The sequence below is a fragment of the Hydra vulgaris genome, chromosome 05 (assembly GCF_038396675.1).
Source record: "Hydra vulgaris chromosome 05, alternate assembly HydraT2T_AEP".
Taxonomy (NCBI): domain Eukaryota; kingdom Metazoa; phylum Cnidaria; class Hydrozoa; order Anthoathecata; family Hydridae; genus Hydra; species Hydra vulgaris.
Window position 1 is genome coordinate 24,026,334 of NC_088924.1, and position 18,667 is coordinate 24,045,000.

General features: G+C 28.4%; 1 protein-coding gene across 1 annotated transcript in view; it reads right to left on the reverse strand.

Moving 5' to 3' along the window:
• Positions 1 to 7,827: 7,827 nt before the first annotated feature.
• The window catches only part of LOC136080705 (uncharacterized), a 200,251-nt gene continuing 189,411 nt past the window's right edge, over positions 7,828 to 18,667 (reverse strand). Inside the window, exons 14-15 of the mRNA XM_065797695.1 lie at positions 8,042 to 8,278; positions 7,828 to 7,962 (exon numbers count right to left, since the gene is read on the reverse strand). Of these exons, the coding sequence (XP_065653767.1) occupies positions 7,889 to 7,962; positions 8,042 to 8,278 (311 nt within the window). The 3' untranslated portion in view covers positions 7,828 to 7,888. The remainder of the gene's footprint in view (positions 7,963 to 8,041; positions 8,279 to 18,667) is intronic.

Sequence of the window (18,667 nt, forward strand, 5' to 3'; positions counted from 1 at the left end):
AGTCACCTAGTTGTCGATTCGATCAGCACATTCAGTTACTCTTCTTCTATCTTTCGATGAAGATAAAACATGCTTTCTTTCAACTTGATCAGTTGTATGTATTTCAAGTCTACAAATTGGACAAGGTGGTTCTGGTTCTTCCAGAAGTGGTTGTAAACAAATTTGGCAAATACAAATATTTGATAATATTTTATTAACTTTTTAATTAAAATTAAAAACTTAATAACCAAGTTTTATTAATAAAGTTTAACTTAATTAGGCAAATATTTATGAATATTATATAAATATTTAATATATAACTAGGCAAGATACTTTATACTAAATATAAAACCTTACAAACAAAATCTTTGGGAAATAAAGAAATACTTTTCCAACATCCAAAACTATTATCGTTTATTTCAATAATCTTTCAAAATACTTTGATAAATAAAAAATAAATATCAATAAATAAACGTTGGTGAAACTCCAAAAACAAGTTTTTTTCAGATTTTTTTTTTCGAAAGCATGACTTTCATCAGTTCCGGATTAAGACGACCTTGCGTCACATTTGTAAATGATACATTTTTGGAGCATACTAAAGATCGCTAACCTAGCAAATATGCGTATAAATACTGCACATATATGTAGGAAGAATCACCCTTTTACTTTTGGATCCGGCGCCGGAACAATAGCGAAGGCCTAAGCAAAAACTTAACAGGATTAGTCGACATAGCTCGCACTTAACAGGATTAATAGGAAGTTAGATGGTTTCCTAGTAATATTTGCCGGTTTTTTTTTCTTGATTTGTAACTATAATTGTAACTATCTTGACTCTTATTTTTAGGCTAACTTATTTTTTTTTAAAGTGAAACTGAATTGATATAAAAAAAATTGATTAACTTGAGGCAGAAAAAATCGTCGAAAAAAATACGTTTTCATAAAAGCATTGCATAATAAAAAGATGAGAAATAAAAAGTCTTTTAAAAATAAATTATATTCTAATCTTTTATTCTAATCTTTATTCTAAAAATTTAATTTCATATTCTAATCTTATATTCTAACTTTTATTCTGAGATTCTAACCTTATATTCTCTGATCTTTGTTCTAATATTCTAGTATTCTAATATATATATATATATATATATATATATATATATATATATATATATATATATATATATATATATATATATATATATATATATATATATATATATACAGTACCTACTCATATTATTAGACTCAAGCTCAATTTTTAGCTTTTTGTCTTTTTTGTGTGTCTAAAATGCAATACAAGCAATCGCAACTTAATTTTTTTGTTATATAATCTATATATTTTTACATACAAAGCATATTAAGAAACTTAATACTTGGTTGTGAGCCCTTTTGACTCTATAAGAGCTTTGACACGCCTTGGCATACTATTTATGCACTTTGAGGTCAATGCTTTAACTTCTGGATCTCGAACCCATACATCAATCAGTTGTTCTGTAAGCTTCTGTTTACTCGTTATTATTTCCGCACTGATTTTACGTTTTACTAGCTCCCACAGATTTTCAATAGGATTCATATCTGGAGAATTTCCAGGCCAATCAAGAAGCTCAATACTCTCATTAGCAAGAAATGTCTTTATGGATTTTGCAGTATGGCAAGGAGCACCATCTTGCATAAAAACTATTTTTTCACCATTAGGAAACCACTCTCGTATCTGTGGAATCAGGGTGGTCTGTAGGACAGTCTTGTACTGATCTTGCTTCATTGTCCCTTGTACAATGTAAAGTTGACCGGTACCCCTGCTTGATATGCATGACCAAACCATTATGGATGCTGGGTGCTTTACCTTGTTTACGATACATTCTGGCTTGTGTTGTTCTCGTGGTCTGCGGCGGACAAATGTGGCTTTGTCTTCTAAAGTTTGAAAGGTAGATTCATCGCTGAATACAACCTGAATATAGCAATAATTATTGATGTTTAATAATATTTAAAGTATTAGTAAAATCAATTGGGGTAAGATATTAATGCAAAAGCGTCTTTTGAAAACTTGTAATAATAAAATATTGTTTGTTTAAGTTTCAGGAGAGAATAAATAGAAAATCTACCTTATTCCAGTCATCCTGAGAAAAAGAAGAGTGTTTTTTAGCCCAAGCAAGACGTTTTTTAATCATCGCAGTGGTAAGTTTTGGTTTCTTCAGTGGCTTTCTGCACTTGAATCCTAACTCGTAACTTCGCCTTCTTAAAGATCCAAGTGAAATGTTGATTCCTTGGTCTTTCAAAACGCTTTTCAGTTTTATTGCTGGCATCTTACGATTTTGCTCAATAACTTTTTTGATCTTTCTATCATCTCTAGCACTTGTTATTCTTTTTCGGCCACAGCAGCCTGTTCGCTGTGCTTCTAATTTGACCCCCATTTTGAGTTTAGAATTTATTCTTCTAACTGTAGCCTGTGAGACTTTGACAATTTTGGCAATATTTCTTTGACTGTGATTTGTTTCTTGCAGAAGAACAGCTACTTTAGCTAATTTACGTGGGGAAACATCACTAGCTCTACCCATTATTAATCTAAAAACCACAACAACATTTAATAAGTTATTATATGACAGGGATTCTTTAAAAAAACACTTAAAAACAACTGAAATTTCATTATTTGAGTTTTTAAGACAGTCGACAATAATTTAGACATATAATTTGAACATATAAAGACAAATAATTTGAGTTATGAAAGATAAAAATAACTGAATGTTTTTAATTTTATATTTTTAAAATTTACCATACCTTTTATAAAGTTGAAAATATTGTTAAAAAGTGTATATATTTCATAAATGTTTTTAATCTAAAACAAAAAATGAATGACAGGAAGTTATATTACATATAAATAATAAAAAGTAAACAGCAATAACCCCTACCTAACAAAGAAAATCCAAAAAAGTAACAAAATTTTGAATTTTTTTTTTGAGTCTAATAATTTGAGTAGGTACTGTATATATATATATTGTGTATTTAATTATTTTAGGTATCCCAAAAAGCACTGTGCCATAGCGCAGAGGTTAAATAAATAAATTAAGAAAAAGGTCTGAGGTTTAGATAGAAAAACAAAATAAGTTTTCATGCAAAATTGTTTATATTGCCTTGAAATTCAAGAATCAGTTTGTTGCAAAAAGAGAATTTTTTTTAGTTCTTAGTATTTCCTTATTAGTATAAAATGGAATGATAAAAATGCAAAAATGATTTGAAAGATGAAAATGCAGATAAAAATGCAGATAAAAACAAAATAACATTTTTATTTTAATAATTTAGTTGCTCCAAAAAGTCTTATCGCAGAGTATCGCGGAATAGCGTTTAACCAGGAAGTTCGCGCCTCTTTCCTTATCAATGATGCATATATGTCAGAGCCGGCTTTAAACCATGGACCTCCTTGAAGTTAAAAGTCTAACCACTACACCACAACTGCTTAAAAATTAGGTTCATGTTTTTAATCTAACGAATCATTTCTCAATGCAGAATTAGTATTTCTATGCTATGGAACTCCTCATGAGTTATTATTAACCATTACCTAAGAATTTTGTGTAACATGTATGATTTCAATAGATAGCGTAAAACTCTTTTAAAAAGACAAATGATGACCTAAAACACAAAACTAATGCGCTCACCCAACCCTAAATTTGTTACTTTTATTTTAGAATTAATAAAATAAGAAAAAATTGTAATGATTTAAATTCTTATTAAATATTACTGAAAATGCTTTAGTAAATTTAAACCGGATATAGTATTACACCGGTCAACGAAAAAGATAAAAAATTTGTATTTTTCTTTTTTTTTGCTGTTTCTATCTCGATTTACAAGTAATTAGCGAGAATGGCAACAATATTATTCGAGCAGCATTTGGTTTTTGATTTTTATGTGCTCTCCTTTACTATTTTACTTAGATTTTGGGGTTTTTTAATGCTTAAAAATATATTTAATTGTTTTAAATTTGACATTGGCAAAAACTTTGGGCGGGATCGGACGTGTTTTGGTAAACTAAATTAAAAATGGCAAGATATACCGTTTCTCAAATTAAAGACCATATCATTTCTGAGAAAACCTTATTGAAAATTTTTAACAAGAAGTTTGATAAAATGGAAATTAGGCTGTTAAATCTTAAAGAAGAAAATGCAAAACTTAAAAAAGAAACAAGGAGGCGGGAGTGGGGTAATGGCGAACGCGGTGTAACTCCGAACATAGTCAAAAACAGCATTATAGAAAAATATATTTGACAATTTATTTTTTACCTGCTGAGAGGGGATCCCATGCTAAGTTCTAGACGTGTATAGTAACAATTTTATAAATACTCTATAGTGCAATAGTGTAATAAAGCTGCGATTATTGTTCACTATAATTTGATTTTAACTTTTTCTGATAATTTTATGCAACTTTTTTCATGAGTAGCACTCTATTGTAGCTTCTATGGATATAAAACCACTCCTTTTTTTGTTGTTATTATGATTTTGTTATTAATATGATTGTATGATTTTTGCAGTTATTACAATTAGCATTTTATTCGTTATTACACAACAGTGTTTGTGATTGCCCCCGGTGTGTTTGGAATTACCCCACGAAGGAAGGGTAAATCCGAACACCAATGGTTTTATTTTTGCCATAAATTTTTATTTTATAAAATGATTAACAATAATTGTTTTTTAGGGTTTGTAACTGAATAGTCAAACTAATTGATAAACAATAAATATGGTCAATTTTGTATAACTGGTGTCTATAATTCGGATTCCCGCTTAGGGGGTTCGCCAATACCCCACTCTCCCCTAAACTAAGAAAATCGGCGGAGATTCTTAGCGAGAAATATGAATTTATTTTTCAAGAACTTTCTGAAACAAAAAAAAAAAATCAAACTCAACATCAAACCAAAATGATATAACAAACGTTGCTGTCAAAGACAAGCTAGTTGATTTGGAAGACAGGTACAGAAAGAATAATCTAAGGTTTAAAAAGCGTTTTTCGGGAATCCCGATTTCAATCGAACAACTTTATTTTTTTTAAAGAACTAGTACGAAATTTCAATACGAAAGTGCAAAAAATTAAAATGAAAAGAGAACGCCAAACTTTGTTCAAATATCCCGCTTTCGTTGAATAAAAACAATTTAATGTAATAATATAAAATAAAAACAATTTAATGTAATAATATAAAATAAAAACAATTTAATGTAATGATATAAAATAAAAACAATTTAATGTAATAATATAAAATAAAAACTTCTTTTTGCTCAAAACGTCATTTGTAACTTGAGTATATCAAAACTATAACAGAACTATAATTAAACTTAAATATATCAAAACTATAACAGAGCTATAATTAAACTTAAATATATCAAAGATATAATAGAACTAAATAGAAATGTAGAAAACACAAATCAATAATCATCTTTAACACGTCAATAAAGCTGCATGCTTATCAACGTTAATAAATCCAATAAATGTTAAAAAACATAAAAACTAAACATATTAAATGTTTGTCATTATTAAATATTTTTTCTACTAATTTAGCTCTGTTTTTCAAACTTTTTTTTAAGTTTGATTTTTAAACGTATATTAGAAAAAACAAAGAGTAAAAATAAATCGACATAAAGAAGTGTTTAGATAGTTGAGTCAAAATATGTGAAACATAAAAAGTTTGTTTTAAATATGAAATTTGAACTGCACATAGGAAAGAAGTTTAAGATTTAAGTTTGCACTCAGAGTACTTTAAAAAATCAAAAAAACTAGTAGAGAGGCATCTGGACTCATTTTATTTTTAGAATAATCTGGAAGGAATCATAGATATTGAAAGTTGACATAAAACAAATAAAATAAATTGACAGAAAGGTTAGGTTAAAGTAATTGTTGATGTATAAACTTTACACCAAAATGTTTTTTAAGAAAAATGTTTCAATCTTTGATTATGCATTTTAAATTTTTATTTTATTGTAAATAAATAATACATTAAATACAATAGATCCTCCGCTCCTTAAGAAGATTAAAAAATATTGTTTTTAACGTGGTTATGGGCTTTATTAAAAAATCATCTGCTATTACAGTCTTAATGGAAATATCATAATATAACTTAAACTTTGTCTAGTTTGTATTTTATATTAATTTTGATTATAAAATTGATTTTTTAATAAAATAATGAAAAAAGGAAGAACTTCGCTAAACCTCACAAACGTTCATCTTTTAAGATTAGCACAAACTATGCTGAGAGCATTTTTATAGTTTCCAAAAAAGTAAAGGGACAAGTAGCCTTTTCTCTTCTTAAAGAAATTTATTTTGATCGAGAGGAAAGTTTAGGAGCTTAAATCTTTCTAAGAACAGGAGAAACTAACCAAACAAAATAAATATGACAAAGATTCTTTTAATAATCAAATAACTTGGCAAATACATTACGACTAAAACAGTTCAAGTCTATTAAATCTTAAAAGCGAGAAGAAATGGTATCAAGTTTGAGTCAAACATAGTGAAAGCCCTGGATACATAAAAGTTAACGACTTTCCTATTTTTATGTCGCGAAAACTAAACAACTTTCAAGAAAAAAAAAGGTGACAACATTGCCACAGTGAGTCATTTAAACTTTTTAAATTATATTTTAAATTGAAATACTTTGTTTTGAAATTATCTTTTTGAAATCATAATATACTCAAGGATCATTGAAGGCTATAGTAACCTTGTTTAACCAAATTAAAGACATATAGCAATTCCAGAAGAACGTACCTAGAGACAAAGATGCTGCTTGCTTTAGTCTACTTTGAAAAACTTAATGAGAATCATTTTTCATGACAACCATTGTGGAGAGATTAAATCTCCATGAATGCAAATATGTATTAGCATTCTCACATAAGTTGAACAAAATTTCGCTATATATTTCATGTTATTATTATAAACTTTATAATAAAAATTCATATGAGAAAGGTACTATATTAAGTGGCTTTTTTACGCAATAGTATTTTTATAATTTGAATTTTCATACTAAAATGTAGGCTCATAGAGATAAACATGCTTATGTATGACATAAAGAGTTTTCTAAAACGTTTGTCGATGCAAGTTGCCGCTCCGTGGACAGTTTAATGAGCATATCAATTCAAGATAAAAAAATATTCTCAACATTTTGAAGTCTCGCAGAACAGCAACAAATATGAGGAAACAAGCATGAGAATTGCTAAAATCTTCAGCTCAAAAAGCTATCGAACATTAATCAAGCGGAAAGCATAGACTTTGGTAAAAAAGTTAAAACTGTAAAACCATTGAAAATAACTATTAAAAAATAAAAAAAGTAATAATATATATAATATTGAATGTATTTTTAAAAAGTTTTGTTTAGTATTTATTATTATATTATGCTGCAATTGGAACCAATTGCATACTTAATTACTATGTTTGACTATTCTATCCACATGTTCTACTTTTCAAGCCACTATGTTCCTAAATTAAATTCAAGTAGATCTAGCGTTTTTTCTCCAAATTAGAGCAATCTGGTGTTTTTTAATATATACTAAATTCCAGAAATTGAAAAATTAATTCATGTAAACTGTTATTTTTTGATAAACTTCGCCTTTCTGACAACATATTTTCCTATTTTTAATATGATATAATTGACTTTTTGGTAGATTTTCAATGTTAATTTTCCAAGATTTGATATCTTGATATATTTGATATCTTCCTGAACTTTCTACAGAAAAAATGGAGTTTTCAGATGTCTCTCTATACTAATTTGATAAACTTTTTTCGGGGTGAAACTCTGAGAGTAACTTAAATCTTAAATTTCTGAAACTTGTGCCGAACAGTTTTATTTTAACAAATGTCTGAGCAAAAAATACAACAAACAAATAATATTCACGCAAGTTTTCAAAAAAAGTAAACAACCTATATCGGTATAAAAAGAAACTTTTTAAAAACGCCACACTAACGTCAGTGTCCAAACATCATTACCGATCTTGCGAAAGAATAAACCTTGTGCATTTCCTGAATAAAATTAAAAAAAATAAAAAAATAAAACTATTCAAAAACCAACAAAAGGAAAAGATATTATGCTTGCTTTTACCTAACCACTCTTTTTTTCCAAAAGTAAAAACTTGAGTAAAATCGCCTTGTAAATTCCTTCTCATAGCAGGATCAACAAAGCTCGCAGCTGTTTTATAAAATTCCTCATTGGTTATTGCCAACCATTTCTCTAAAATTTTGTGGAACATCATGTATGTTTTTTGATTACGGTGGATTGCATACAGCTCTTTAGTGAACAAATGCCGTCCAAGAACTGAACCAATACGTACGTCCAATGCTAAAATATATATTTTTATTTAAGGAGTCTTCATAAAGTACGTACAGATATGGGGGAGGGAGGGTGTTAAACAAAAACGTATGAATGCTTTCATGAAGAAGGGGGATAGGGATGTTAAAGACAGCGACTAAGTACGCAGTTTGACTATCTCTCCTAAAAAATTTTTTTTATTTCTAAGTAAAGCATCAATTTTTACGAGTTTAAAAAATTACTATTATGTTATGTAACGTAGATATGTCAAATTACTTAAGTTTTTTTTTGTTGTAAATGTTTTAGAAAATTTATGCGTTAGAGAAAGAAGGGTTGATTTTGTAATAAATAATACATATAGGGGAAGGGATTTGTTGAAAGCATAAAGGTGTGTACACGGTGGAAAAGAAGCTCCTGAATCAGTGGTTTGCGTACGTATTTTAAAGATGCCCCCTAAGAAAAATTTTGTAAGTACGTAAAGGGGAAGGGGTTTATTGAAAGCATACAGAGGTCAAAAAAGGAGAAAAAAGGGGTCCTAAACCAGTAGTTTTACTGCGTACGTACTCTATAGATATTCATTAAGAAAAAATGTATGTAATGCGTTGGTCGATTTTAATGTTTTTGTTTAAAAAGCTTTTTACATAATATGTAATTGTAAGTTTAATTGAAGTTATGAATTAGTATTCTAATAAATATAATAAAATGTCAAAAATAAAATATTACTACTGGGAAGATTTTGAATTTTTTAATAAAACATCCTCCCATACTGCACTTATCAAAACAATAACTTATGAGTCAATAAACCGTTCTATTTGTCTACCCTCGAGAGCTTAATAGAAGGGGAGGAGGGGGGCAAGTTTGATAAATAATTTTTGGAAATTTTTCCCACCAACCCAAAGCTTATTAAGACCTCCTCCGTTTATTAATTTTTACTTGGTATTAACAAAATGTCTTTATCTCAAAACTAAAAAAAAACAGTTCTTATAAAATCGGCCTTCAAAATTATAAAACAATTATTTCAGTCACGAATAAAAACAAAAACTTTCCGTGTTCACAGGCTTTAAAAAAATTTTCAGCCTAGTAAAACTCGATTTGTCGAAAAAAGAGCATTGGATTTATTTCAATGATTATTTATGTTGCATCATAAAACGACATTTATAGTGTATTTATTTTCAAACAATTAATGAAATACGTTACTTCACCGCTATTAGTTTTAATCTTGTCTAATTAAAAAGTCTGTCTTTATGTAATTATGCGTCTTTTTATATCAAATAAACTAAGATCATAAATCTGTACATATATTTTACATGTATTCTGTATTTTGTATGGCTTATCTTTCGTCTTTAAAGTTGTAGGTTAGAAATAAAGATTGTTTTGTAATATTGATCCTAGCATATAACACACTAGCATTTAATGCTTTGCCTGCTTTACCTTCTGATCGAATCGACTTTTTTTAAAATAATAAAATCTTATCAAAACATTTCTTAGTTTTTTTCTTTTTTTCTTCTTACTCCTTTTATTATCTTTTTAGTCCAAAAATTATGCTAATTATGTTAATTATGCTGTCTGCCAAATATTAAAAATGACAAATTAAGGGAATAGTAAAAGATTCATTTATAACTAATTTTTTAACATATTCTTTACGATTGTAACTGCATGTGGCTTTTACAATTTAATATCTTCAGTTATAATGATGCTTCAAATCTTTAAAAGAATAATAATAGTTTAAGTTATATAACTCTTAACATTTAATTTAGGCGACTGAAAATTTGGTAGTTGAAAAACTTAAAAATAAAAGAAATACGGAAGGTTGATTTACAAAGGTTTTTAGAAACATATTTGAAGCCTTTAAGAATTTTTTTCTCAAAATTTTTTGAGAGTCAACAAAAAAAAGAAAGCTTTGAGGTTTAAAATTTTCACGATTGCTTAGGGTTGCCAGATGTCCCGATTTTGCGAAGGAGAATTCTGCGCCAAATATGTAAAAATATTTTTTTTACTTAGTTCTCCTTTGTAAAACCGGGACATCTGGCAACCCTACGATTGCTATCATTAAATATTTCTCTTAGTTGAAAATATAAAGAAAGTAAAACCAACTACATGGCCACTAAGGTGTTTGTTTTATTTTCGAAAAACCTAAAAGTTCAATCGGAAGGTAAAAAAAATGCAGTTCTTTGAGCGCTTTGAACTATTTTTGAAATAATTTGTAGGAAGTCTTAGCATAAATATCTTTGAATTTTTATTTTTCATCTATGTTTGTAAAAACTTTTTGAAAAAATAAGAAAAAAATTTTATTTTTGGAAACAATTTTTAAACCTTAAAATGCCTGTAATCTCAATACATTTTGTTATATTTTTTTATATTTATGAAAGAATACTTTTTTTTAGATTTAATTTGTGAGTATTATATTTTAAGTACTCATTACTTTGTATGTGGTACGTGGTATTATATTTTTGACATAAAAACAGTTACAGGGGGCTTTTCTGGGAAATATTTAAAAGAGAGAAATTTGAAGGAAAATGAAGGAATATTTTTTGTAATCAGTCAATCAAAACCAAAAGATCTTTTCTCAATAACTTAAAAAAAATTAAAAATTGATAAAACTATAAAAAACTTTATTTGACAAGTAAAATTAATATTGAAATAGGGTAAATACAATCCCAGTCAATTAATAATCCACTCTAATCCAGTTATTTTTTGAAACAAAATAGATTAACATTTGTATTTAAAACATTAAAAAGCATTGAATTTCAAACACTTCGGTGAAGTTCATTGAGTTTTTGTCTTTCCACACCTATGTCAGACACTAGCTACAACTTGTCTGTTATTAATGGGACCAAACAAGGAGCCTTATCTTTACTGACGTTGAGGCTTTCTAATACATCTTGATCCGTTATCTAGTACTTAAAAAAAAGAAGTTCACTTGGACATCTTTAAAAACAAAAAAGTTAATCAGCCATATTACCATATTCCCTATATTCTATATCTGTATAGACAAAAACTACCAAAGTAGGATCCAGATATGTATGTCATATATGTCAAAGTAGGATCAGTATGTCTGAGAATAAAGCGGCTAGTAGTTTCCATTCTAGCAACAACCTGAGCACCTAAAAATCGCAGAACTCAAAATTTTTTATTTGCCAGTAAGCTATCATATCCCAGGGGTGGATGCAGGATTTTTTTATGGGTAATGCCTATTTTTTAATACAAACCTCTCTAGCCAGTAGAGGAAAGTAAAAAAGTACGGTGGAGGGGAATTAGGGGTGTGAGAGAGGATTAAAGCAATCTCTTACAGCTAATTGGGCCAAAGAGTCTGTTTAATTATTACTTGTTGATTTTAGTTACCCATCTAAAATAAACTTATTGAAAATAATGCATTGACTTTTCTATTTTTTGTTGAATATAAATCAAAAACACTCTTCAGTTCATGATATTTGTCTTTAAATCCAAAAATGTAATGATCTTAATTATGGTAGAAAAAAGACAAACTTAGGGTTTGTGTTTTCTAGAATAAAAAATAAAATTTATTTTTTATTAATTGTGCTATAAATGTTTTTCACTCCATGAAAGAAATCACAAACAACTAAGGTTTTTTTTTTACTATAAGTTATGTAGGTGCTCCAAGAAGTCCTAACGGTCTTGTGAGAGAGCACCGCCAAAGTGAATTTAACCAGAAAGTTAATGCCTCTATTCTTACTGTGACGCAAAATTATGTTCGCAGCTTGTAAAGTAAGAATATAAATCTATGAAAAGGTTTATCCACAGTTCGGATTTTTTGGTTAAATTTATATGTAGACTTTATATAATATCAATACCTTTTTTTTGGTTCTGGACTTTGTCTTTCAATTTCATTACAATAAATTCATCTACTAAGTTTGATATATCACGTGTTGTGATATATCAAACTTAGTAGGGAATAATATTGATGGAGTATTATTTGTTTTAATACAACTAAACTTACAATAAAACTAAACTTTGTGACAAGATTTAAAAACATAAGGGTTAGGATCATGTATCAACATTGAAATACTTACCTTCATTGTAAGTGACTTTTTCCATTAAGTGAAAAAACATATAGATCTCTATGATTCTAAACCCATCTAGTTTAACACATCAATTAATTTTGCTTGATCAGGAAAAATAAACTTATTAAAATAGCTAGCATACTTTAAACATTTTAAATATTCAATGGTTTACTAACAACTAAATCAAGTTTATAGCATCAACAGTGAACAATAAGAATTTTTAAATATTATTCTATATAACAAAAGTTTCAATTTTCAAGACATTGCCCCTTCACACCCACACACACCACACAAACACACTCATATATATATATATATATATATATATATATATATATATATATATATATATATATATATATATATATATATATATATATATATATATATATATATATATATATATATATATATATATATATATATATATATATATATATATATATGTGAATATATATATATATATATATATATATATATATATATATATATATATATATATATATATATATATATATATATGTATATATATATATATATATGTATATATATATATATATATCATCAGTTCTTTGAAATTCACTTCCTTCATCTTGTTTTCCTGGTTCATAATTTGCAAGTCGTCTGTCAATTGTTATCTTGGTTTATAAACTTCATCTTTTTTCTTCCAGTACCTTCAAACTCTAATAGTGGTTGCTTGCATCCTTGTAGGAAGTAAAGATGAGAAAAAAAAATGTTTATAGAAATATAGTGCATGCAAAAAAAATAAAGGCAGTAAAGTTTTGCTGCTTGAAGCATATTTAAACAACCATAAAAAAAAACTGGAAAAGGTATTGAACAAATTTATTGTTTTTATTTGCGAGAAAAATCTTTTATAAACAAATCTTACATATTGGATGGCTTGTAAAAACATAAAATTTTATATCAAAACGTTACTAAACATGATAACAAAAAATACCTATAAAAACTATATAAACAATTAAAGCTACAACAAAAAAAAACAACTTCTAAACTAGTATTTAAAACATCCCCCCTAGCTTTTTGCACGCAGCACATTTTTTTTTTTTGCATTGATTTTGCAAGATTGTTGCAAAATTATTTTGAAACTTCTTTCCAAATGGTATCTAATTCTTGCTTAAGGCTATTTGTGGATTGTATTTGCATCTTGACTAATGCTTTTTCTATCCAAGTTCAAATGGATTCGACTCTATTCAAATCTGGTAATCCAGCTGGCAAGGCCAATAAATCTACCTTAGGATTAGAGCATTAAAAACACTTTTATAATTTTTTTCTTCAACTACTTGTATCACCATCATTAGATTGATCAAGAAGCTTCCTGAACAACCTAATAATGGTGAAACTAGTTGTTGAAGAAAAAATAAGTGTTTTTACCAATTTATATATGTGTATATATATATATATATATATATATATATATATATATATATATATATATATATATATATATATATATATATATATATATATATATATATATATATATATATATATATATATATATATATATATATATATATATATATATATTACTGTTATTATGACTATATTAGAGTACTCTGTCATTTCATGATGAAGAAATAACAATTGAACGCCAAACTGGTCATATAGAAGACATTATCAAAGATGTAAAACAAACTGCATGCATTAACTTGGAAATTTCAAATATGAAATTTTTTTCAGAATTATTTGCATAGGGTAATATTACTTTGAGTAACTCGCAAATTATTTATAAAATAAACTTCCGATATAAATTCAAATCAGTTGTAAAATTTAAAATGTTAACATTTCTTTTGATGGATATTTTTATTGTTTAGATGATTTTATAGTTTGCAATTTTAGACACGTGGCATGCAATATCACACTGTAATTTTGAATTAGTTGTAAAATTAAAAATATTTACTTGCATTTCTTTTAATGGGTTTATTTATTCAGGTTAGTTGCTGCTAAGTTTACATATGGCTTGTTTAAATGTTTTTATAATTGACTATTTTAGGCACGTGGCCAGGCAATATCACTCTATAAATCTTATCAGTTGTAAAATGTTTCCTTGCATTTTTATTTTAATGAGTATTTATTTAGGCTAGTTACAGCTAAGTTTATATATGGATTGTTAAAATTATATACTTAAATTTGTATATGCTTTTATAACTTTCTATGTCAGACACGTCATTCTTTATCACACTGTAAGTTTGAATTAGATGTAAAACTATTTTTTTTTTTTTTTTTTTACTTGCAATTTTTTATGTTAGTTACAACTAAGTTTATATATTGCTTGTTTATATTCGTATAAAGCTTGCTACTTTAGACATGTGGCAGTTAGACATGGGGCACCAAATTTAAATTCAAATATTGATACTTTTAACGTGTTTATTATGATTAAATAAAAAAGCGAGACTTTTTTTTCTTTTATTCGAGACAACTATTGATGTGTGTAAAAATTTTAAAACCTTTCAGTTAACAGGTAAAGTTATCTTTTGCGTATTTAATTTTTGTTTAATACATTGAAATGTAGAACTAATAAAATATCATAATTTTTATTAGCAATTTAGAAATAAAAAATGATTAACAAATATTTCTGACAGAGTTATTTGTTAAAATTTATTTTTGTTTTATATTATGGTATATCATTTTTATTCAATAATTTCTTCATTGTGTTTTAACGTTTGGTAATCTTTAAGGAATCAACAACAGGTTGCTGGAATTGAAATTTGCACACACATTCGAATTTACAACAGTATTAAAAATTGAAACCTTGTATAGTAACAATTGTATTAATGTCTTTTTTATTTTTTATATGAACGTTTTTGACCTTGAATATAATAGCTGTATCAATAAAAAATATATTAAACAACTTTTTATTACATTTATGTAAATTTTTCAAATTTTATTGTAGTTGAAAGTTTCTATATATTGAAATAGATTAAAAATAATTAATTAGTTTTCAATTTAAAAATTAAATGCATTTTTAAATCTTGCTAAAAAATGTGTTATTTTGTATAAGTTGCACTGCTTGTATTAGATGTTAGATATCAAAAAATAAAATTTCTATATATTAAAAATAACAGTGAAACATATAGAAAATAGGTTTACTAACAGCTCATAGACACCAATTTTTCTCCTTAATAAAATATTTCTAACTGTATTTGACGAATTACATTTTCACGGTTTTTGTCAAATGCCTCGGTAAGTTCACAATAATTTATCCTCGAATTGGCTCTTACTTAATGAATTATAAGACTATTTTTGCCCTTAGTGGTTGTTTTTTTTATAAATTAATAAAATAACTATGAATAACAGTCGGGTTGACAAAAAAGAAGAACGGAAATCAATAAAAAAGTTAGTGTACCTATTTTTTTTTAACAATCTTTTCCGGTATGTTTTTTGTATTCCTTTAAAAAGCGTAAATTATTAAGAAACAGGAACTTAACGTTACATATGAACTTGTTATTGACATGTTAAAGAAATAATTTTCCTGTCGTTCAAAAAAAAAAAAAAAAGTCTTACGGAAATATAGATGGGTTTTTACAATGTTTTAAAAAGAAAATGTACTAAATTTTTACTGCGCTTATTATTTTTGAAAGCATTGTGTGTGTGTGTGTGTGTGTCTTTGTATGTATATATATATATATATATATATATATATATATATATATATATATATATATATATATATATATATATATATATATATATATATTAGGGTGATGCAAAATTTGTAGGTTCAAAACTTTAGTTGTCCTCAAGCTTGCCCTTGTTCTATATGACAATAGTAGTTATTGGGCAAAATTTGAATCAAATCGGATGATATTTAGGGGTTGCCATGTTATGTCACATTTTGGTATAAGGTTACAAAAAGTAAAAAAAATATTTTTTATTTTTACATTTTTTATATTATATTACTGAATTATTTATTATCAATTTCTTATTGATAATAAATACTAAATACTATTACTAGGCAATAATAAATCAATCATCTTCATCATTCAACAGTCATCTTCATCAGGGTAGACTTTGATGCAACTGGAAATTCCTTCCGGTGAAGATCAACCAATCTAAGAAGAAACTGCTTTTGGTTTTCATCTTTCGTAACGCTTGAGTTAAAGGATGTTATAAGTGCTATGCCTCGTTCCGCGCAATCGTTGACGACTTTCATTTGACGAACCTTGTGCTTCATTTCAAGATATGTTGAATCCATATCCCACTCTGAAGATTCTTTCATTAAAAATGATTCAGCTTTTTCTTTTCCATTTTTCAAAATTAGATCGAAAAGTTCTGCGGTGCGTTGTGTGACGAAGGAAGACAATGGGCTGTGACAATCGAATGTGGCAGCATCAAGTCTTTTGAGAGATTTCTGCCTTGGCTGTTGTTTCAGGTTGTTTGCCATGTCTCTCTTGGTGTTGTTGTCGACACGGGAATCGAAGAAAGCCAATCCTATTAGATGTTCAGAAAAATACCAGAGGTGGCGATGCAAAACTTTTGCTGCATTAATTGCAATTGTACGATTTGGATATTCTTGAATCCGTTGGAGAAGCTTGGCATCATTGAATGGTGCTCGTTCAGCTAACGGAGCTTCATTCCAAAACTGTCCGTATACAAATGCCACAAAAAGACTTATATCTGTTATTCCTTTCTTTTCCTTTGCAGTAATAACAAATTCATCCTGAAACAAATATATCTTTATACAATATATAGCTTTTGCCATCCAACGTGCATTGTGTGTTGCACCTGGAGCCCGAAACTTCACTTTGAACTCCGATGTTGTAGTTGATCCTCCAAGGAAAATAAGGCACAAATTCAAGAGTTCTAAGTAATCATCCCTGGGTTGTTGACCTTTAATTGCTTCACTATAATATACTACCATTTCTTCACGGAGTTTGAGAAAAAAATCGCAGTTGTAAAATTCTTTATTCCCTATAGTGAACACCTCCTTGTTGATTGCTGGCCACTGTTTCTGGAAACGGTTAAAAATTCCAACTTCAGGTCCTCCACTGGTTCCAAATGCAGTCGTGAAAATGGTGGAAAGCATGACTTCAAACATATGGTGCCTGCATGCTATCCATATAAGATTACGGTCAAGATTCTGCTCCATTATTGTGCAGGCACCATTGTTCAACCCAGTGTTAGATGAAGTAGTGTCAAAAACCAGTCCCCAAACAAATTCTTTCAATTTCCAGTCTTTAAGAGCCTTCATGCAAGCATCAGCCTGTTGCTCACCTGTACCTCGATCAATCTTTGGAACGCCCAGCAATTTTTCCACCCCACCACCAGTCACAAGGATGGCAATTCTATCCACTTTTTTTTGACCACCAGTGATATCAGGTAAGAGCTTTCCATCCCAATGCAGAAGAAGTGGATTATCAGGAGAGAAATCAACCTTGTCAGCTGTAGTCACCGCTTCACGAACAGATCGCCTTTTTCTGCGGATTGTGCTGTACGACAATGATAAATCTTTTACCGAGTGACCAAGAGCCTGAGACACTGTTCCAACCACGAAGAGTGCACGGCGATCAGAAATATTAACACGATCAAGAGATGATACAACATTATTTGTTAGAACTTTCATCTTCTTTTTCGTTGAACCACTTGTGCTCAGTGTGCTGGAAGCGGAAGGAGTCTGATATTCATCATCATCCGAGGAACTAGAGCTACTTTCATTCACAATGTCAACTACTGATGAAGAAGAAATGAGTTCTGTTTTTTCCATCAGTTCCGCTTGACTTCTTTGACGCCTCAATTCCATTTTAGTTTCTCGGACTCGTTTCCGTGCCTCCCTAGCTGTTAAATTCCGATCAATTCCTGCCATACTACAACTTAATGGATCTTCTTGCTGCTGACGTAAAAATGCTTTATCTTCATCGTTTTTCATAACTTCTGATGCATTCTTGGTTGAAATATCAAAAAGTTCTTCAAGGTCAGCGTGGAAAATTCCTTCTTTCATTTGACAGCTGTCCAATTTTGATCCTCGGTGTTTTTTCAGCAGCAGATATTCGTCATAAAGTTTTTTTAACTTTCTTTCCGCAGTGTCAATTCTTTGAGTTGGAATTTTTCCTCTCTCCCATATAACAAGAACTGCTTCAATTGTTGCCCGAATACTTTTTTTCACTTCTTGTTTCTCTTCTATATGATGGAAGAGCAACCTCCGAAGAACATCCCCTCTTGAAGGAAGTCTGGCAGTCGACAGAGTTTGTGTAGGTTTACCAACAAGCCACACCTCAGCAGAAGATCTAGTGGTTGCCATATTATCAATTTCTAAATTATAAATAAATAAACAATGAAAAAACAAATTTGCGAAATTTGAGAAAATCACAAAATTTTACCAATGGTTAATTCATCTTATAAAACATGGCAACCCCTAAAGTTGCTTCTTTTAGTCTAA